This window comes from Spermophilus citellus (assembly GCF_964194105.1).
Source record: "Spermophilus citellus genome assembly, chromosome: 3".
In the NCBI taxonomy this organism is placed as follows: Eukaryota; Metazoa; Chordata; class Mammalia; order Rodentia; family Sciuridae; genus Spermophilus; species Spermophilus citellus.
The window spans coordinates 34,099,744-34,122,979 of record NC_138184.1 but is presented as its reverse complement, the minus strand read 5'-3'; the positions used below and the strand labels follow the sequence as shown (position 1 = coordinate 34,122,979).

General features: G+C 35.2%; 1 protein-coding gene across 2 annotated transcripts in view; it reads left to right on the top strand.

The window, feature by feature from the left end:
- ZCWPW2 (zinc finger CW-type and PWWP domain containing 2) overlaps positions 1-23,236 on the top strand; it is a 147,963-nt gene that overhangs the window by 77,996 nt on the left and 46,731 nt on the right. The window contains exon 5 of one of the 2 annotated variants that reach the window (XM_081285003.1): positions 11,271-11,385. The exons of the other annotated variant lie outside the window; for it this stretch is intronic. Within the exon in view, the coding sequence (XP_081141129.1) occupies positions 11,271-11,385 (115 nt within the window). The remainder of the gene's footprint in view (positions 1-11,270; positions 11,386-23,236) is intronic. 2 annotated transcript variants of the gene reach the window in all.

Below are 23,236 nucleotides of genomic sequence, written 5' to 3'. Positions count from 1 at the left end.
TTTGGAATTATAAATCATACATACATCCATATTTAGTTCTAGAAAAATGAAAGGTTTAAATGTACAAAAAGAAAAATCAGAAGTACTAAAAGATGAACTATAAACAGGAAAATAATTGTAACATTTAAAGCAAAGGGCCAATCCCTTTAATGTGTAAAAATCTTTTACAAATCAATAAGAAAAATACCATTATAGATCTTAACGGAGTATTTGAACAGTCATTCCTTAGAAAGGAAAATATAAGTTGCTTTTAAAAATAATGAAAAATTGTCCAAATTAAAGAAATGAAAACGGTCATAGAAAGAAATTATTATTTTTCCTTAAAAAGTGTACCACATATCTAAAAACTTAAAACAGAAGTATTCTCCAGGATGTAAGGAAATATATTGTATGTGGCATCATAGATTGCAACCTCCTCATTCAAGAGTAATTTCACAGTAGCTTCTAAAACTTAAAATATGCATACATTAAATCTGGCTATTTAATGTTTAAAAATGTATCCTTTAATAGGCTCTCAAATGGGCAAAATATCATATGGATAAAATTTTCATTGAAGCATTGTTTCAAATTGCCTAATGTTAGAAACAACCTAAATGTTCATCACTAGGGCATTGTTCCCAGGCACAGTGGAGACATATCTGTAATCCCAGTGACTTGGGAGACTGAGGCAGAAGGATTTCGAGTTCAAAGCCAGTCTCAGCAACTTGGTGAGGCCCTAAGTAACAGCAAGACCCTGTCTCAAAAAAAAAAAAAAAAAAAAAATTAAAAGGGCTGGAGACATGGCTCAGTTGTTAAGCATCCCTGGGTTTAATCTCTGTTATCAAAACAGACAAAAAACTAGGACATTTGTCAAATAGTGTACCTATGTATCTTGTATGTGGGTACATGTATGTGTACATCTGTTTCCTCATTCCTTTGGTTGTCATTCTTTAAGTACTGACAATTTCTCTCCCCCTCTCTCTTTCTCCCCTCCCCCTTTCTCCATGTGTGTGTAGAGAAAGAGATTACCAAATTTTATATTAATTCTCTCTCATGAATTTCCTTATCCAATTGATATTTGATATCTCCATTTGGATGTCATAGTTATCCTTCTTTTTTTTTTTGGGGTGTTTCTTACTCAAATCTTTTTTTTTATTGATTATTTAAAGCATTACATAGCTCATGATATATCATCTTTCATACATTTGACTCAAATTGTGTTTTGAAATCCCATTTTCACCCCAAATACAGATTGCAGAATCACATCTGTTACATATTCACATTTTTACATAATGCCATATTAGTGACTGTTGTATTCTGCTACCTTTCCTATCCCCTACTATCCCCCCTCCCCTCCCCTCCCCTCCCATCTTCCCTCTCTACCTCCCCTGCTGTTGTTCAATTCTCTCTTTTTTTCCCTCCCCCTTGCCCCTCATAACCTCTTATAATTTTATGTATCATTGAAGGTCTCCTACTATTTCCATGTGCTTTCCCTTCTCTCTCCGTTTCTCTACCCCCATTCGTCTTTGTTTACTGTAGTCTTTTCCTCATGCTCTTCCTTCCTGTTCTGTTCTTACTTGTTCTCTTTATATCAAAGCAGACATTTGGCATTTGTTTTTTAGGGCTTGGCTAGCTTCGCTTAGCATAATCTGCTCTAATGCCATCCATTTCCCTGCAAATTCTATGATTTTGTCATTTCTTAGTGCTGCATAATACTCCATTGTGTATAGATGCCACATTTTTTTTTTATCCATTCATCTATTGAGGGGTATCTAGATTGGTTCCACAGTCTAGCTATTGTGAATTGTGCCGCTATAATCATTGATGCAGCCGTATCCCTATAGAGCGCTTTTTTAAGGTCCTCAGGGAATAGTCCGAGAAGTGCAATAGCTGGGTCAAATGGTGGATCCATTCCCAGCTTTCCCAGGAATCTCCATACTGCTTTCCAAATTGGCCTCACCATTTTGCAGCCCCACCAGCAGTGTACAAGTGTACCCTTTTCCCCACATCCCCGCCAACACTTATTGTTGTTTGACTTCATAATGGCTGCCAATCTTACTGGAGTGAGATGGTATCTTAGGGTGGTTTTGATTTGCATTTCTCTGATTGCTAGAGATGGTGAGCATTTTTTCATGTACTTGTTGATTGATTGTATGTCCTCCTCTGAGAAGTGTCTGTTCAGGTCCTTGGCCCATTTGTTGATTGGGTTATTTGTTATCTTATTGTTTAATTTTTTGAGTTCTTTGTACATTCTGGATATTAGGGCTCTATCTGAGGTGTGGGGGGTAAAAATTTGTTCCCAGGATGTAGGCTCTCTATTTACCTCTTTTATTGTTTCTCTTGCTGAGAAAAAACTTTTTAGTTTAAGTAAGTCCCATTTGTTTATTCTTGTTGTTAACTCTTGTGCTGTGGGTGTCCTATTAAGGAATTTGGAGCCCGACCCCACAATATGTAGATCGTAGCCAACTTTTTCTTCTATCAGAGGCAGTGTCTCTGATTTGATATCTAGCTCCCTGATCCATTTTGAGTTAATTTTTGTGGATGGCGAGAGAAAGGGATTCAATTTCATTTTGTTGCATATGGATTTCCAATTTTCCCAGCACCATTTGTTGAAGATGCTATCCTTCCTCCATTGCATGCTTTTAGCCCCTTTATCAAATATAAGATAGTTGTAACTTTGTGGATTAGTCTCTGTGTCTTCTATTCTGTACCATTGGTCCACCTGCCTGTTTTGGTACCAGTACCATGCTGTTTTTGTTACTATTGCTTTGTAGTACAGTTTGACCTCTGGTATCACTATACCTCCAGATTCACACTTCCTGCTTAGAATTGCTTTTGCTATTCTGGGTCTTTTGTTTTTCCATATGAATTTCATGATTGCTTTGTCTATTTCTACAAGAAATGCCGTTGGGATTTTGATTGGCATCGCATTAAACCTGTAGAGAACTTTGGGTAATATCGCCATTTTGATGATGTTAGTTCTGCCTATCCATGAACAGGGTACATTTTTCCATCTTCTGAGATCTTCTTCTATCTCTCTCTTTAGGGTTCTGTAGTTTTCATTGTATAAATCTTTCACCTCTTTTGTTAGGTTGATTCCCAAGTATCTTATTTTCTTTGAGGATATTGTGAATGGAGTGGTTTTCCTTATTTCCATTTCAGAGGTTTTGTTGCTGATATACAGGAATGCCTTTGATTTATGCGTGTTGATTTTATAACCTGCCACTTTGCTGAATTCATTTATTAACTCTAGCAGCTTCTTTGTAGACTCTTTTGTGTCTGTTAAGTATATTATCATGTCATCCGCAAATAGCGATAGTTTAATTTCTTCTTTTCCTATTTTTATGCCTTTAATTTCTTTTGTCTGTCTAATTGCTCTGGCTAGTACTTCGCGAACTAAATTGAATAGAAGTGATGAGAGAGGGCATCCCTGTCTTGTTCCAGATTTTAGAGGGAATGCCTTCAGTTTTTCTCTGTTTAGGATGATGCTAGCCTGAGGTTTAGCATATATAGCTTTTACAATGTTGAGGTAAGTTCCTGTTATCCCTAGTTTTTCTAGTGTTTTGAACATAAAGGGATGCTGTACTTTGTCAAATGCTTTTTCTGCATCCATCGAGATGATCATGTGGTTCTTGTCTTTAAGTCTATTGATGTGGTGAATAGCATTTATTGATTTCCGTATATTGAACCATTCTTGCATCCCAGGAATGAATCCTACTTGATCATGGTGCACAAGTTTTCTGATATGTTTTTGTATTCGATTCGCCAGAATTTTATTGAGAATTTTTGCATCCAAGTTCATTAGAGATATTGGTCTGTAGTTTTCTTTCTTTGAAGTATCTTTGTCTAGTTTTGGGATCAAAGTGATGTTGGCCTCATAGAATGAATTTGGAAGAGCTCCTTCTTTTTCTATTTCTTGAAATAGCTTGAAAAGTATTGGTATTAATTCTTCTTTGAAGGTTTTGTAGAACTCCGCTGTATACCCATCCGGTCCAGGGCTTTTTCTGGTTGGTAGTCTTTTGATGGCTTCTTCTATTTCTTCTTTTGTTATTGGTCTGTTTAAATTGTGTGTGTCTTCCTGTCTCAATCTGGGCAAATCATATGCCTTAAGAAATTTATCGATATCTTCACTATCTTCTAATTTATTAGAATATAGGGTTTCAAAATACTAATTATCTTCTGTATTTCTGTAGTGTCTGTTGTGATATTGCCTTTTTCATCCCGTATGTTAGTAATTTGAGTTCTCTCTCTCCTTCTTTTCGTTAGCATGGCTAAGGGCTTGTCTATCTTATTTATTTTTTCAAAGAACCAACTTTTAGTTTTATCAATTTTTTCAATGGTTTCTTTTGTTTCAATTTCGTTGATTTCTGCTCTAATTTTAATTATTTCTTGTATTCTACTACATTTGCTGTTGTTTTGCTCTTCCTTTTCTAGGTTTTTGAGGTGTTGCGTGAGTTCATTTATTTGTTGGTTTTTTCTTTTTTTGAGGTAAGAACTCCAAGAAATGAATTTCCCTCTTAAAACTGCTTTCATTGTGTCCCATAGATTCCGGTATGTTGTGTCTGTGTTATCATTTGATTCTAAGAATTTTTTCATCTCCTCCTTTATGTCTTGTATAACCCTTTGATCATTCAATAACATATTGTTCATTTTCCATGTGATGTAGGATTTTTCCTTCCTTCTTTTATCATTGATTTCCAGTTTCATTCCATTATGATCAGATATGGTGCATGGTATTATCTCCACGCCTTTATATTTACTAAGGGTTGCCTTATGGCATAATATATGGTCTATCTTTGAGTAGGATCCATGTGCTGCTGAGAAGAACATGTATCCACTTGATGATGGTTGATATATTCTATGTATGTTGGTTAAGTCTAGGTTATTGATTGTGCTGTTGAGTTCTATAGTTTCATTATTCAGCTTTTGTCTAGAAGATCTGTCTAATGGCGAGAGCGGTGTGTTGAAGTCACCCATAATTATTGTGTTGTGGTCTATTTGACTCTTGAACTTGAGGAGAGTTTGTTTTATGAACGTTGCAGCTCCATTGTTTGGTGCATACAAATTGATGATTGTTATGTCTTGTTGGTGGATGGTTCCTTTTAACAGTATATAGTGACCTTCTTTATCCTTCTTGATTAACTTAGGTTTGAAGTTGATTTTATTCGATATGAGTATGGCCACTCCTGCTTGCTTCCGAGGGCCATGTGAGTGGTATGATTTTTCCCAACCTTTTACCTTCAGCCTGTGTATGTCTTTTCCTATCATATGAGTCTCCTGAAGGCAGCATATTGTTGGATTTGTTTTTTTGATCCAGGTTACTAGCCTATGTCTCTTGATTGGTGAGTTTAGGCCATTAACATTTAAGGTTACAATTGAGATATGATTTGTACTTCCAGTCATGCTTCTTTATTTATTTATTTTAGTTTGGCTAGTTTTGCTTTTTGGTTATTTTCCTCCCCCTTTACTGAGATACCTCCTGCTGTTAGTTTTGGGCACTATTTTTCAATTCCTCTTCTTGTAGTGTTTTGTTCAAAATGCTTTGCAGAGCTGGTTTTCTTGCTGCAAATTCTTTTAGCTTTTGTTTATCGTGAAAGATTTTAATTTCATTGTCAAATTTGAAGCTCAATTTTGCTGGATATAGTATTCTTGGTTGGAATCCATTATTTTTCAGCGTTTGAAATACATTATTCCAGGATCTTCTCGCTTTCAAAGTTTGTGATAAGAAATCGGTCGTTAACCTAATTGGTTTACCCCTGAATGTAATCTGCCTCTTTTCTCTCGTAGCTTTTAATATTCTCTCCTCGTTCTGTACGTTGGCTATCTTCATAATTTTATGTCTTGGAGTTGGACTATTATGGTTTTGAATGTTTGGGGTCCTGTAGGCTTCCAGGATTTGGCAATCCATTCCATCTTTCATCTCTGGGAAGTTTTCTAGAATTATTTCATTTAATATGCTGTCCATTCCTTTGGTTTGAATCTCTGTGCCTTCTTCTATCCCTATGACTCTCAGATTTGGTTTTTTTATGACATCCCATATCTCTTGAATAGATTGCTCGTGGGATTTAAGCATCTTTTCTGTTTTGACTATATTCTTTTCAAGTTGATAAACCTTGTCTTAATTATCTGATGTTCTTACTTCTACTTGATCAAGTCTATTTGTAATATTCTCGTTTGAGTTTTTAATTTGGTTTATAGTTTCCTGCAATTCTAGGATTATTGTTTGATTTTTTTTTAAGATCTCTATCTCCTGGTAGAGCTCGTTCTTTGCCATTTGAATTTGTTTGTTTAATTCATTTTCAAAATATACTTTTATTTCTTGGACTTGCTGTCTCATGTCTTCTCTAATATTCCTTTCCATTCGAGTTAGGTATGCCTTGAGTTCTTTCCCTATCCCTGTTTCTGATGTTTCTATGTCCTCCTGTAGAATTGAGTTGTCTTGCATTGTTTGTAATCCTTTTTTCCCTTGTTTTCTCATGTTGTCCACGTTACTTTCCAGCTCTTTTTGATTCTCATGTTTCTGCTCTCTTCTATAGATTTGTTTTGTTTCTGTATTACTCTGATGTCTCTCCTTTGTGTTGTTAAACTATGCCTACTAACGTGGATTCCGCTGGGAAGGAATTCCGACGTCCGAGCTCCAGTGACGACACTACTCTGCTATGCCGGGCCCCAGTCTCCTTGCCGGAGTGCCCTAATGGGGGGGGGGTGTGACTGGACTGTCTCTGTTTGGTTTCAGCTCCCGGTCGCGGCAGGCGGGCAGTCTCCAGCCACCCAGTATCACAGGCCGCGGGCAGGTGATCAGTTGCCAGCGGGTGGGCGTTCTCCTACCGCCCAGTTACGCGGGCAGTGGGTGAACTGTCGCCGATGGGCCTGCAGTTTACAGCCGCCCAGTCGCGAGGGCCTTGCCTCTAGTCTCCTGGTTTCTCCTGCTAGTCTTGGTTTCTCCTGTTTCGTTGTTGCAATCTGTCGGAGAGTGGCGGTGGATACTTCAGCTCTCCAAGATGGTGGCCGCTGGTTGCCTTAGTGGAGTGTCCCTTGTGGGGGATGGGACTGTACCGCTTCCTTCCCCGTCTGCAATCCCGAAGTCAGCCCGGGGGTCAGTGCGGGCTTGGCTGGTGGGATACCACCGTGTCGTAGCCACTTATCTCCCTGCTTACCAGTTAATCCCTTCTCTGCAGCGCCACACCTTCTGTAGCCGCGGGGCAGGCCACGCGAATCAGACAGCCTGGATCTCCGGGGTCACACCGTTGGCTTTTGGGATCCCCGGCACTCTATGGTTTTGATTTTTTCTGCTTGCCCCTCCCCCAGCGCTGGCTAGACAGGTTTTGTTTTGGCCTCTGATGGGAGGGGGGGTTGAAGTTCAGGTGCCTCTAGTTCTCCTTTAGTCTTTATGCAGGCTCACTGTGATACTCCCTTCCCCTGAAAGTCTAGGAGAGATTTTATGCGAAATCCCCCTATGTATGGGGGCTGAACTGAGTGACACACACCTGTTTTGTTGATGCAATCTGTCGGAGAGTGGCGGTGGATACTTTAGCTCTCCTCTCCAAGATGGTGGCCGCTGGTTGCCTTAGTGGAGTGTCCCTTGTGGGAGATGGGACTCTGCCGCTTCCTTCCCCGTCTGCAATCCCGAAGTCAGCCCGGGGGTCAGTGCGGGCTTGGCTGGTGGGATACCACCATGACGCAGCCACTTATCTCCCTGCTTACTAGTTAATCCCTTCTCTGCGTCGCCACGCCTTCTGTCTAGTTATCCTTCTTATGGACATGACTGTGAGACATCTTGTTCTTGGCATGCCGAAACTCCTCATCTTCCTCACTTTTTTGAGCCTACCCCATCTGAATGTATAGCAGTTTTCAACCTTTTACTCAATCAGCCTAAAAGCCCTAGAATCTTCCTCACTTTCTTTCATACTAGATTTTGGTTGGTCCAGTAATTACTTTTGGTCAAATTACATCCAGAATCCTAACACTTTTCACCACAGGAGTTGCTACTTCATTAATCCACATCATCATCATTTCTTGCCTGGATTATTGCAGTGACTTCTAACTAGCTGTCCTGCTTCTCCACTTTTACCTGTACATTCTATCCTCATCAATGCAACAAGAATAATTATTTTAAAACATTAGACAAAATCAAATGTTATTATTCTGATTATAACACTACAATAACATCTCCTTTGCTCAAAGTAATAGTCAAAGACCTTCTAGCAGCCTACAAGGACCTCAATGACCTGGCCCTTACTAATTTTCTGACATCATTCCCTATTACTCTCCCTCTATGTAATTCATCCACTCAAACTGGATTTATGTGCATTAACGATAGGGGATTTTTTTTTTTTTTTGCCTGAAATGCTCTTTCCTTGCATAGCTAAATAGCTAACTCCCCAGTCCCCTTCAGGTCTTCACTAAAATATTACCTTTTCAGTGATTTATCCTGACCACTCTATTGCTTATCCCTCAGCATTTGTGATCACTCTTGTTTTGTCTTGTCTTTATTACGTAGTACTTAACACGTCTTACAGCTTTTACTCATTTGTTATGCTTGTAGTAGGTTGTTTGTCCTCACACGCTAGAATGTAAGTTTTATGCATTTTTCAATGATAGACCTTGAATATACAACATATATTGAATCAATAATCAATCTGTAAGAAAATTTTTAAAAAATATAAATATTCATGTCCTTCTAAAATGTATGTTCATACAAATTATTTAAATGATTGTAAGTACATACAATATCTCTGGAAGAATACAAAGTAAACTGTTAATTATGTTTGCCTTTGTGATAAACAATATCCAGGATGGGAAGGCAGGCACATTACATACTATTAGAATTTGAACCAGTGACTTCTTGAATTTAAAAAAAAAAAAGCCTACTTCAAAAATTTAAAATGCACAGTTGAGCCTAATCTGGTATTCGAAATTCTTTATAAAATAGAACTTTTTGAGTTCCCTGAAAGTGTTCATTTGTATTACCACTAGGTGGCACATATCAACCAATATGTTCTTAAAGGTTCCCAGGGAAGTTTTAAACAAAGCTTTCATTTCCCTTAACTCACTCAAATTTATTTGGGCTATATCACATTGATTTTTCTTAGGGGGAAAAAAACACTTTTGAATACTATACCCATAGGTATAGCATCTCTCCCACCCCTTCTCACCAAGGAGCACTTTACCCAACTGAGCTTACATCCCAAGCCCGCCTTCCTTCCTTCCTTTTTTCCTTCCTTCCTTCCTTCCTTCCTTCCTTCCTTCCTTCCTTCCTTCCTTCCTTTCTTATTTTTTTTATTTAGAGACAGGGTCTCCTTGAGTTGTTGAGGGTCTCCCTACTTTGCCTAGGCTGGCCTTAAATTTGTAATCTGCTGAGAGCCATAGCCAAGTAGGAATGACACATGGCATTTTGGGTTGAAAGGTGACTCCAGCAAGCCATTGAGATGATAATGATTATGTTAAGATGTGCATTCAATTGGAGATTAGACCCCTGCTGTTTGCCTTGGACTTCTACTTTGGGACTGCTACTTTGGAGCTCTGGGACTCCTGGAGAATTCCCATTGGTTGGGGAAGTGGTGTAGGTTGGAATTCCAGAGGAGGGATTTCCTGTTGGTAGTGTGTCCCAGGAGAAGGCCGCATGCGTGGCATTCAGGGAGTTTTGGAAATAAAGTTTGTTCCTGCTTGAGTGGCTCATGATTTTGTGCCCAGCCAGACTGCGGCAGCAATCCTTTTACCTCAGCCTCCTAAGTCTAGGATTACAGATGTGAACCACACCCACCTAGTAGCAACTGTTTAGTGCCAGGTAAGCTTTAGGTGATTTTTCACTATAATTTCTTACTTAAAATCATGAAAACATTGGAATTGTAGAAGTACCTCAAATATGCAAAAGCTAGCTTAGATAATCTCTCTTTTTTTTTTTTTTTTTTTTTGGCAGGCGGTGGGGGGTGTACCAGAGATTGATCTTAGGGGCACATAACCACTGAGTCACATCCCCACCCAGCCCTTTAGAGACAGAGTCTCATTGAGTTGCTTAGTGCCTCAATAAGTTACTGAGGCTAGCTTTGAACTCTCAATCCTCCTGCCTCAGCCTCCTGAGCTACTAGGATTACAGGTGTGTGCCACTGTACTTGGCTAGATATTCTTAAAAGTAATTTAAAATTTCCAGTTTCAATAAATTGAATCTACCTATATCTTTTTACTAAGAAATACCTTATTGAATGAAATTTGTAGATCCTATGTACAAAGGTGTACTTTTATTTGATAATATTGTTTTACTGTATATAAAATTAATTAATTATATTAAATTAATCAACATCCTAAACAAAAGTAGCAATCACTTTCTGAATGCCTTTATATTATGCAATGAGGTATTAAGCAAATGAGTACTGTAGAAGTTACAAAGATGAAATATTATTTATTTCCTTTATCTTTGTAGGTTGTTCATTGTATGATGGTGACAGTCATGAGCACAAATAGGTATAATACAAGTCATAATTTAAAACACCATTAAATGAAATAATAACTGCAATAGGAGTAGATAGTTGATATTAATTTGGGGATTCCAAGAATATTGGTGGCATTTGAGAAGAGCTTTATATTTAGTTTCATTCTATAAATTGAATATAGATGCTATAGGAATTTATATTTCTATGTAAAGGGTGAATTATGTTCTATGTCTGAGATAAAGTTATGATCTTTATACATAGGTGGCAAATATGAATGAATATCCATGTTTTTATGATGGTAAAATTTTCCAAAAAAAAAAGGTGGCATGTATTTTATAAATTGTAACAAAAAACATGGAAACCTTTAAAGTTTGGAAAAATTATTTGATTAGATAATATTTATAGTCAGCTTTAACCCATGGATTCTTCATTTTCTAAAGAACTAAGTAAGCATGTAGAAAATGTGCTATACCTTCATTGCAATTCTTTTTTTGGTTCTTATATCCTAAAAAACTATTACCTATTACATAAGTTTCATGGAAGTTTATGGTGCACATATTATTAATATTCACATTTTTCAGATAACCAGGCACAAAAAGTTTAAGAAACGTTCTAAATATAAGATGAATCATAATATAAGCTCAGTGAGCTAAGCATCTGACCCTTTTGACTATTAGCTTGCAAATTTCCTACAACTGCACTAAACTGTTAAGTCATAAAGCAACAATCACAGACCAAAGTCTGAGTAATATATTATATAATGCTCAAAGTAGATTTACTTCCAGCTCAATAGGTAAGTTTGGATTTTAAAATAAAATTACATATTTAAAAATATATCTTATTCTTTTTTGTATTTTCTAGCCAGGAAAATGTACAAATAAAAAGAAGTGGTATAAAAGTGCACTTCAAGAAGCATATCTATTCTATGGATATTCTCATGAGCAAAGACTGGAAATGTGCTGCCTATCAAAGCAGGGTATATGAGTTTTTTGTTTTTAACACCCCAAAGAAGGATTTATTTATTTATTTAAAATGTTTACACATTTTAAACTCTCTGTATCTTTATAGGGAGATACTATGTCTGTGTCCATTGGAAAATAATTTTGCATTAATTAATAGCATGTATTTTGTCCTTGGAAGCTACTTTTGATGACAAAAATATATTCTATTAAAAACTGGGATTGTAATTAATGCTTCTGGTTATCTTTTTATCTATGCAGGTCCTCTTGTATATTTCAAAACCAATATAAATAATTCAAAATTAGAAACCATAGCTTTAAAACTTACTTCTGATATGATAATTTTACTTGGATATGTATATTTTTTCAGAACATAGTATTTTGAAAATGTTTTATTTTTAAGTAAATTCAAGCCAGGAATAAAAGATGAACTATTATAATTAAGCAAAAATCTATTTCAAAGAAAATTATCTTGAATCATAAATGTTATGGTTTATTTCTTAACCTAATTCATTAGAAAGATTATAATTGTCACATAAAAATGATGATTTTCAATAAACTTAAATATGTTGTTTTTTTTTAAATTAGTGATCATAATTTTTATGTTTCACAAGGCCCCTTCTTTCTTTATTACCTTTATTTCTAAAAAAGATTGCTCTGTGGGAGGATCTGGCCTTCAGTGATGACTAAATTTCAAAGAAATAGTGATTATTTTCTCCTTTGGAAAAGTTTTATGTATATTTTCAATTAATTTATATGAAAATATTTTACTTGAGAAAAAGTTTAAATATAACCCAACCACTTAAATTTAGTTTTTAAAGAAAATAAGTAGATTTGAAAAGAATGGAAAAAGAATGATAAGCACACCACACAGGTTTATTCTGAAACCAGGAGAAGAGACATTTATTGCCATAAATGCAATTTTATTCCTTGTGCTGAAAATATAATGTCTGTGTTTATTAGCAATAAAGGTTGAACTTACTCTATTGTCACAAATACAATTTTGTGTCTTGCACAGACTATATACAGTTATCTTGTTTAACTACAATAGGCCTTGAAATATTTTTAACCATTAATACCTTTAAGTAATATAGTCATTTACTTTAAAGTTATATTACATCTATCTCTCACTCAAATACACTTGCTCTCACAATAAGTTTTGGAAATATATCTTGGCCAAGGTGTGTGCCAGGCTACTCCTGCCTTATGTCCTTTGGCATTTTCTATTCCGAGATCCTGAGGAGGCATATTTTTTGTTTGATTTTTTTAGTAGTAGCTCATTTTCTTAATGAAAGGTTGATGATTTCTGCATGCAGAATTTGTAAAATTTAGTATGATTCTTGGGAGCCATAAACTGAAATACTTTCATTTTTGTCCTCCGGGTGGCTAGAGTTGGGGAACATGAACAGATATCTAGGAGTTCCATCTTTACTATAGCAAGCTCACTCAGAGTCACTATCTCTAAAATAATCAATTTAATCTTTTGGTCTGCTTAGCATACAGTGTGGATTCTGGTACAGTATTTGACTTCTTATGTGTTCAAAAGTACTTTTGAGAGATAATTAGCCATTAATAAGATATTTCACAAAAGATGAGTACCTTAGAGACAACTCATTTATTTCATTCCAGCAAATTTGAGGATTTCTTCACCTAACAATTGCTTGTTCTAACACAGAAATAATTCTACTAATATTTAGCTCGTATTCTTTGTACTCTACAGAAATTGGCACACTCTGATGTCTGATACAAGTCTTTCATTGTTGAAATATGCAGGATCATTAAATAATATGTAAATAAGATTCAATCAGACTATAACAAATTTCAAAGTTCTGTCTACATGATTTAGTTGCTCTTTTTTTTTTTGTTGTTCTTGAATTAACTATTGCTCCAACTTGGTAATTCTTTTAGTGGGGCTTGAAAGCTTTTTATAGGAACATTCATTATAATAGTATTTTTAAAAAATAGTATTTTAATCCCACTAACTCTCAACAATCACTGATCCTTTTGTTACTATCTCCATAGTTTTGCCTTTTCCAAAATGTCATATAGTTAGACTTAAGTATGTAGCCTTTTCATATGGCTTCTTTCACATAGTAACATGCATTTATGTTTCCTCCATGTCTTTACATGGTTTTTATAGCTCACTTAATTTTAGTACTGAATAATATTCCATTGTTTTTATGTACTATAGTTTATCATTCAACCTCTTAGGAACATCTTAATTGCGTCCAAGTTTTGTCAGATATGAATAAATATACTGTAAACATTAAAGCACAAGTTTTTGTGTCAGCATAAGTTTTTAGTCCCTTTTGGAAAATGCCAAGAAGCATGATTCCTGATCAAATGATGAGAATATGCTTAGTTTTATAAGAAATCATTATACTGCTTTCTAAAGTGGCTGTACCACATTGCATTTCCATCAGCAATAAATGAGAGATCTTATTGTTTCACATCTTCACCATAATTTGGTGTTGTCAGTTTTTGGGGGGTTTTAGCCATTCTTATAGGTATGTAGCATTTTCTTGCTGTTTAATTTACAATTCCCTAATTACATATAGTGTTGAATATCCCTTCATATGTTTATTTGCCATCTTTATATTTTCTTTGGTGAGGAATCTATTCAGATCTTTTGCACAATTTTAAATAAATTGTTCATTTTCTTAGAGGTTTAAGAGTACTTTTAGCTGAGGATGCTGGTGCAAACCTATAATCTCAGCAGCTTGAGAAGCTAGGACAGGAATAGCTCGAGTTTAAGGTCAGCCTCAGCAATGTAGGGATTCCTTCAGCAACTTAATAAGACCCTCTTTCAAAATAAAAATAAATAAATAAGTGCCTGTGAGTCAAATACCTGGTACCTAAATAAATAAATAAATAAATGGTTCTTAGCATATTTCGAATACTAGCCCTTTATCAGGTATGCATTTTGTAAACATTTTCTCCATTCTACAGAAGGTCTTTTCATTATCTTTTTTTATTAATTTAAAAAACATAAATGACAGCAGAATGCATTACAATTCTTATTACATGTATACAGCACAATTTTTCATATCTCTGGTTGTATATAAAGTATGTTGACACCAATTCATGTCTTCATACATTTACTTTGGATGATGATGTCTATCACATTCCACCATCCTTGCTAATCCCCTGCCCACTCCCTTTGCCTCCCACCCCTCTGCCCTATCTAGAATTCATCAATTCCTCCCATGCTCTCCCTCCGTACCCCACTATTAGTCAGCCTCCTTATATCAGAGAAAACATTTGACATTTGTTTTGGGGGGGGGATTGGCTAACTTCACTTAGCATTATCTTCTCCAGTGCCATCCATTTACCTGCAAATGCCATGATTTTATTCTCTTTTATTGCAAGTATTTTCCAGAGCAGATGTTTTTAATTTTGAAGTTGAGTTTATCATTTCTTTCATGGACCATGCCTTTTATATTGTATTTAAAATGTCATTGCCATGTCCAAGATCATCTAGATTTTCTTCTTATTGTATTAGTCAGCTTTCTGTCACTGTAACAAAATACCTGAAATAGTTAACTTATACGGAGTAAAGTTTTTTTTGTTTTTTTTTTTTTTAATTTTGGCTTACAATTTTAGAGGTTCCAGTAGATATCAAGTGGACCCATTGCTTTTAGGTCTTTCATGAGATATCTTTTTGAGTGGATGTGCTTATCTCTACCTTTTTTTGCTAGTATTATCCACTTTAAAAAATAGACAGTCTGGGTCCACAGAAAAGTGAGTAGAAGGTACATATAGCTCCCATATATTTTCTGAAGTTACCACACACAGCCTCCTCACTCAACATCTCACAACACATAGTTCATTTGTTGTAATTGATTAATCCACATTGACATATCATTAGCACCCGAAGGAACAATGACAGGGAACATGTTCTAGAGTAAAGTACTTGCCTTATGGCCTGGAAGCAAAAGAAATGGAAAAAGGAAATGGCCAAGGTCCCACAAACTTCTTTGAGGGCATCTCCAGTAATGTAAAGACTTTCCACAAGGCCACACCTCCTAAAGCATTACCCTTCAACACATGGGCCTTTGGGGGACATTCAGATCAAAATGTATTGGCTGTGTACTAGGAATTTTATAGTTTGCATTTTATATTAAGTTTTAGAACCTATTTGAGATTAATTTTTGTGAAGGGTATAAGATCCATGTCTATATTAATATTTTTTTGCATGTAAATGTCCAGTTATTCTGATACTATTTCTTGAAAAGACTATGTTTTTGCTATATTGTATTGCCTTTGCTCTTTTGTCAAATATCTGCTATCTTTATGTAGGTCTGCTTCTGGACTCCCTTCTATTTCATTTATTTGTGTAATCTTTTATCAGTATCAAACTATTTTGATTCCTTTAGCTTTATAGTAAGTCTTGAAGTTGGGTAATACCAGTTCTCCAACTTTTTTCATCTTCAAAAATATGTTGGTTATTTTGGTCTTTTTTTCTCTCCATTTAACCTTATAATCAGTTAACTGATATCCACAAAATAAATTGCTGACACTTTTGTTTGGAATTGCATCATCCATAAATCAAGTTAAGAACAATTAACATCATAACAATGTTGTTTTTCTTATAATGAACATAGAATGTCTCCATGATGATGATGATGATGATTATGATTTTGTGGTGCTGAGGATCAAAACCAGGGTTTCTTGCATGCCAAGCAAGTTCTCTACCAGTTGAGCTGCATCCCCAGTCCGTGTTTCTTCATCATCATTATCATTATTATAATTATCATTATTTCTTCAGAGTTTTGTAGTTTTCCTTTAGATATTGTACATAGTTCATTGGATTTTTGCCAAACCATTTCATTTTGGGAATATTTATGTAAATGATAATGTCTTTTAATTTCAAATTCCACTTATTTGTTGTAGGTATATGCAAAAGGGACTGACTTTTACATGAGATTATCCTATAACTTGGCTATGATCATTTATTAGTTCCAGGAGGTTTTGTTTTGTTTTGTTAATTCTTTTGTATGTTTTATAGACAATCAAACATCTATGTACAAACACGATTTTATTTTTTACTTGAAAACTTTGTTTTATTTCCTTTGTCTTATTTCATTAGCTAGAAACTCCATCACAATGTTTTAAAAAAGTGGTTTGAGGGAACATTATTTGATTGTCCTTGATCTTCACAGGAAATCTTCTAGTTTGTAATTATTAAATGAGATATTAGCCTTAGATGTTTTAAAATATGTTCTTGATCAAGTTGAGTAAGATCCTCTCTTAGTTTGCTAAGATTTTTATACTGAATGGTGTTGGATTTTTGTCAGTTGCTTTCCTCCCATCTACTGATATGATCATGTGATGGTTTTTCTTTATGTTGGATTATATTAATTTAATTTCAAATGTTGAACTACCTTGCATCCTTGGGATAAGTCTCACTTGATCATGATGTATTATTTCTTTTACATTGTTGAATTTGATTTGCTAATATTTTGTTTCATTAAGTATTTTTGTATCTATGTTCATAAGCAATATTGGTCTATAGTTTTCTATCCTTCCAGGATATTTATCTGTTTTGGTATTAGTGAAGAACTGGCCTCATTGAATGAGGTAAGAAATATTTCCTCTACATCTGTCTCCTGAGTTTGTATACATAATTTCTTTCTCAAATATTTGGTAAAATTACCAGTGAAACCATTTGAGCTTTGTGATTTTTATTTTGGAGTGTTATTATATTTATTCAGTTTCTTTAATATATGTGGATCCATTAAAATTTGCTGATTTTTCTTGTGGGAGTTTTTGCCAAGTGCATCTTTCATGAAAGTGATTCATTTAAATATGTTATCAAATTTATGGACATAGAATCTGTGTTAATAAAATTTCTTTATTATCCTTTTAATGTCAATGGTAACTGAAAAGATGTCATCTTCTTTCATTTCCAGTGTTATAATTTGTGTCTTTTTCTTTTCCTTTTCTTTCTTGTTTGTTTGTTTGTAGTTAGCCTCAGTGGAGTCTTATTGATTATATTGATCTTTCAAAGAACTATCTCTTGGCTCTGTTGACTTTTTCTATTTACTTCCTGTTTTTAAACTACTTGATTTATGCTATTTCTTTATTTCTTATTTTTGCTTAATTTAGATTTAATCTGCTTTTCTTTTTCCAGTTTCCTAAATGAGATGCTTAGTTATTGGTTTTAGAACTTTCTTCCTCTCTGCTACGTATGCATTCATTACTGTAAATTTCCTTCCGAGCACTGGTTTTGCTGCATCCCAGAACTTTTAAAAATTGATTAATTAATCTATTTGTCCTAATTTGTTATTCATAACACCAAATGCACTTCAATTCATTATACAAATATGAACCGAATTTTTTCATTTCTCTTGTTGTACACAAAGTAGAATCACACCATTCGTGTCTTCATACATGTACCTAGGGTAATGATGTCCATCTCATTCCACCATCTTTCTTACCTACATGCCTCCTCCCTCCCCTCCCTCCCCTTTGCCCTATCCAAAATTCCTCCATTCCTCCCATGCTCCCCCACCACCCCATTATGGATCAGCATCCACTTATCAGAGAAAACATTTCGCCTTTGGTTTTGGGGAATTAGCTTACTTTACTTAGAATGGTATTCTCCAGCTCCATCCATTTACCTGCAATTGCCATGGTTTTATTCTCTTTTACTGCTAAGTAATATGCCATTGTGTATATTTACATAGTTTTTTTATCCATTTATCTATTAGAGGACATCTAGGTTGGTCTCACAATTTATCTATTGTGAATTGTGCTGCTGTAAACATTGATGTGGCCATGTCACTTTAGTGTGCTGTTTTTAAGTCCTTTGGGTATAAACCAAGGAGTGGGATAGCTGGTCAAATGGTAGGTCCATTCCCAGTTTTCTAAGGAATCTCCATCCTGCTTTCCAGATTGGTTGCACCAATTTGCAGTCCCACCAGCAATGTATGAGTGTGCCTTTTGCCCTACATCCTCACCAACACTTATTGTTACTTGTATTCTTAATAACTGCCATTCTGACTGGAGTGAGATGAACTCTTAGAGTAGTTTTGATTTGTATTTCTGTAATTGCTAGAGATGTTGAACATTTTTTCATATATTCATTGCTCTATTGTATATCTTCCTCAGAGAAGTATCTGTTCAATTCCTTACCTAGTTATTGATTGGGTTATTTGTTTTTTTAGTGTTAAGGTTTTTGAGTTTTTTACATATCCTGGAAATTAGTTCTCTGATTTGCATGTGGTAAAAATTTGCTCCTGGGGCTGGGGATGTGGCTCAAGCGGTAACGTGCTCACCTTGCATGCGCGGGGCGCTGGGTTCTATCCTCAGCATCACATAAAAATAAAATAAAAAAGATGTTGTGTCCACCGAAAACTAAAAAATAAATAATAAAAAATTCTCTCTCTAAAAAAAAAAAAAAATTGCTCCCATTTTGTAGGCTCTCTATTTTCCTTACTTATTGTTTCTTTTGCAGAGAAAAGCTTTTCAGTTTAAAACTATCTCATTTATTAATTGTGATTTAGGAGTCTAGTTAAGGAACTTGGGGCCTAATCCAACATGATGAAGATTTGGGCCTACTTTATCTTCTATTAGGTGTAGTGTCTCTGGTCTAATTCCTAGGTCACTGATCCACTTTGAGTTGAGTTTTGTACACGGTGAAAAATAGGGGTTTAATTTCATTTTGGTATATGTGGATTTCCAGTTTTCCTAGCACCATTTGTTGAGAGGCTATATTTTCTCCAATGTATGTTTTTGGCACCCTTGTCTAGTATGAGATAAGTGTATTTATGTGGGTTTATCTCAGTGTCCTCTATTTTGTACTATTGGTCTACAACTCTATTTTGCATACCAGAAATTTTGATACCTTACATTTAATTTTCATTTAGTTCAAAATGTCTTTTAAGTCAGGTGCAGTGGCACTCACCTGTAATCCAGTGGCTCAGGAGGCTGAGGCAGGAGGATCTCACATTAAAAGCCAGCTTCAGCAACTTAGTGAGGTCCTAAGCAACTTAGTAAAGCGCTGTTTCAAAAACTATAAAGGGCTAGGGATGTGTCTCAGAACTATAATGCCCCTGTGTTCAAAATCACTGGTACAAAAAAAAAATCTTTTTTTTTTTAGCTTTTCTCTTGAGATTTTTTTCTTTGATCCATGTGCTATTTAGAAGTATGTTGTTTAATCTTCAAGTATTTTGGGATGTGTAAGCTGTCTTTTTGCCATTGACTTCTAGTTTAATTCCACTGTGGTCTAGGAACAGACATCATTTTATTTCTTTAAAATTTGTTAAGATTTGTTTGTGGTCCAGAATGTGATCTGTTTTAGTGAACATTCCATATGAACATAAGAATGTATCTTATACAGTTATTGTATGAAGTATCTATCAATGTAAAATATATACAGTTGACTGAGGGTGCTGTGCCTTCTAGATTTGCCCATTTCTGATAGAGGAGAATTGAAGTCCCAAGGTATAATACTGGGATAATTTTTTATCCTTTCAGCTTTATGAGATTTGTCTTTTGTTCAGTGCATACACATGAAGTGTTGTTATATCTTTTTGCAGTGCTGACCTCTTCTATAATGCTCTGTTTATTACTAACAACTTTCCTTGATTAGAAATTTACTCTATCTGAAATTAATATTCCTACTCCTACTTTTTTTTCATTGTGTTAGTATGATATATCTTTCTTTTAACTGTGCATGTAGGCCATTGATGTTTAATATGATTAAACATATTAATATATAGTGGAACTACCATCTACCATATTTGTTGCTATTTTCTATTTGTTGCCTTTATTCTTTGTTGCTATTTTTGTCTTCCATTCTTTTTGCCTTTTGTGGTTTTAATTATGCATTTTGTATGATTTTGTTCCCTTTACATTCAACAATTACACTTTTTTGAAAACTTGTAGTAGTTGCTTTAGAGTTTGCAGTATGCATTTATAACTAGGTCAAGTTCACTTACAAGTCACTGTACTCCTATATGGCTAGTGAAAGCACCTTATAGTAACAAAATATTCCTAATTCTTCCCTCTTGGGCCATGAATCATTACTGGCATTCATTTTGCTTACATATAAGCATATGGAATCATATGTATATTCGTATATAAACATACACAGAAGATATGTACGTGAGTATAAATAGCCAAATGTATTATTATTTTTAATATTTTGAATACATTGTTATTAGATAAATTAAGAAAAATAAAAGTTTTTTTATTTGACCTCCACCATTCATTCTCTGTTTTTTTTTTAAACATAGATCTGAGTTCTTTTAATATTTCTCATATGGCAGGTCTACCAAAAAAAAAAATTCCTTAATTTTTGTTCATTCACAGAAGTCTTTATTTCTTTGCTTTTAAAGGATTTTTCAATATGATATTGAATTTTGGGTTGATTTTTTCCACCAACACTTTATTCACTCTCTTATTGCTTATGTGGTTTCTGAGGAGAAGTTAGTTATAATTGTCATCTTTGCTTCTTTATGGGTAAGGTGGGGTTTTTTCCCCTTCTGAATCACTCAAGAATTTTTTCTTCTTTAATTTCCTGTATTGTTTTTTCTTTTTTTATTGTTGGTCATTCAAAACATTACATAGTTCTTGATATATCATATTTCACAGTTTGATTCAAGTGGGTTATGAACTCCCATTTTTACCCCGTATACAGATTGCTGAATCACATCATTTACACTTCCATTGATTTACACATTGCCATTCTAGTGTCTGTTGTATTCTGCTGCCTTTCCTATCCTGTACTATCCCCCCCCTCCCCTCTCCTCCCCTCTACTCTCTACCCCCTCTACTGTAAATCTTTTCTTCCACTTGTATTATTCTTCCCTTACCCCTCACTTCCTCTTGTATGTAATTTTGTATAACCCTGAGGATCACCTTCCATTTCCATGCAATTTCCCTTCTCTCTCCCTTTCCCTCGCACCTCTCATCCCTGTTTAATGTTAATCTTCTTCTCATGCTCTTCGTCCCTACTCTGTCCTTAGTTACTCCTCTTATATCAAAGAAGACATTTGGCATTTGTTTTTTAGGGATTGGCTAGCTTCACTTAGCATAATCTGCTCTAATGCCATCCATTTCCCTCCAAATTCTATGATTTTGTCATTTTTTAATGCAGAGTAATACTCCATTGTGTATAAATGCCACATTTTTTTATCCATTCATCTATTGAAGGGCATCTAGGTTGGTTCCACAATCTTGCTATCATGAATTGTGCTGCTATGAACATCGATGTAGCAGTGTCCCTGTAGCATGCTCTTATTAGGTCTTTAGGGAATAGACCGAGAAGGGGAATAGCTGGGTCAAATGGTGGTTCCATTCCCAGCTTTCCAAGAAATCTCCATACTGCTTTCCAAATTGGCTGAACCAATTTGCAGTCCCACCAACAATAAACAAGTGTACCCTTTTCCCCACATCCTCGCCAGCACTTGTTGTTGTTTGACTTCATAGTGGCTGCCAATCTTACTGGAATGAGATGGTATCTTAGGGTGGTTTTGATTTGCTTTTCTCTGACTGCTAGCGATGGTGAGCATTTTTTCATGTACTTATTGATTGATTGTATGTTCTCCTCTGAGAAATGTCTGCTCAGGTCCTTGGCCCATTTGTTGATTGGGTTATTTGTTATCTTATTGTCTAATTTTTTGAGTTCTTTGTATATTCTGGATATTAGGGCTCTATCTGAAGTGTGAGGAGTAAAGATTTGTTCCCAGGATGTAGGCTCCCTATTTACCTCTCTTATTGTTTCTTTTGCTGAGAAAAAACTTTTTAGTTTGAGTAAGTCCCATTTGTTGATTCTAGTTATTAACTCTTGCGCTATGGGTGTCCTATTGAGGAATTTGGAGCCCGACCCCACAGTATGTAGATCATAGCCAACTTTTTCTTCTATCAGACGCCGTGTCTCTGATTTGATATCAAGCTCCTTGATCCATTTTGAGTTAACTTTTGTGCATGGCGAGAGAAAGGGATTCAGTTTCATTTTGATGCAAATGGATTTCCAGTTTTCCCAGCACCATTTGTTGAAGATGCTATCCTTCCTCCATTGCAAGCTTTTAGCCCCTTTATCAAATATAAGATAGTTGTAGTTTTGTGGATTGGTTTCTGTGTCCTCTATTCTGTACCATTGGTCCACCCGCCTGTTTTGGTACCAATACCATGCTGTTTTTGTTACTATTGCTCTGTAGTATAGTTTGAAGTCTGGTATCTCTATACCGCCTGATTCACACTTCCTGGTTAGCATTGTTTTTGCTATTCTGGGTCTTTTATTTTTCCATATGAATTTCATGATTGCTGTATCTATTTCTACAAGAAATGCCTTTGGGATTTTGAGTGGCATTCCATTGAACTTATAGAGAACTTTTGGTAATATCGTCATTTTGATGATGTTAGTTCTGCCTATCCATAAACTGGGTATATTTTTCCATCTTCTAAGATCTTCTTCCATATCTCTTTTTAGGGTTCTGTAGTTTTCATTGTATAAGTCTTTCACCTCTTTTGTTAGGTTGATTCCCAAGTATTTTATTTTTTTTGAGGATATTGTGAATGGAGTAGTTGTCCTCATTTCCATTTCACAGGATTTGTCGCTGATATACAGGAATGCCTTTGATTTATGCGTGTTGATTTTATATCCTGCCACTTTGCTGAATTCATTTATTAGCTCTAATAGTTTCTTTGTAGACCCTTTTGGGTCTGCTACGTATAGAATCATGTCATCTGCAAATAGTGATAGTTTAAGTTCTTCTTTTCCTATTTTTATGCCTTTAATTTTTTTCGTCTGTCTAATTGCTCTGGCCAGTGTTTCGAGGACTATGTTGAACAGAAGTGGTGAGAGAGGGCATCCCTGTCTTGTTCCTGATTTTAGAGGGAATGCCTTCAATTTTTCTC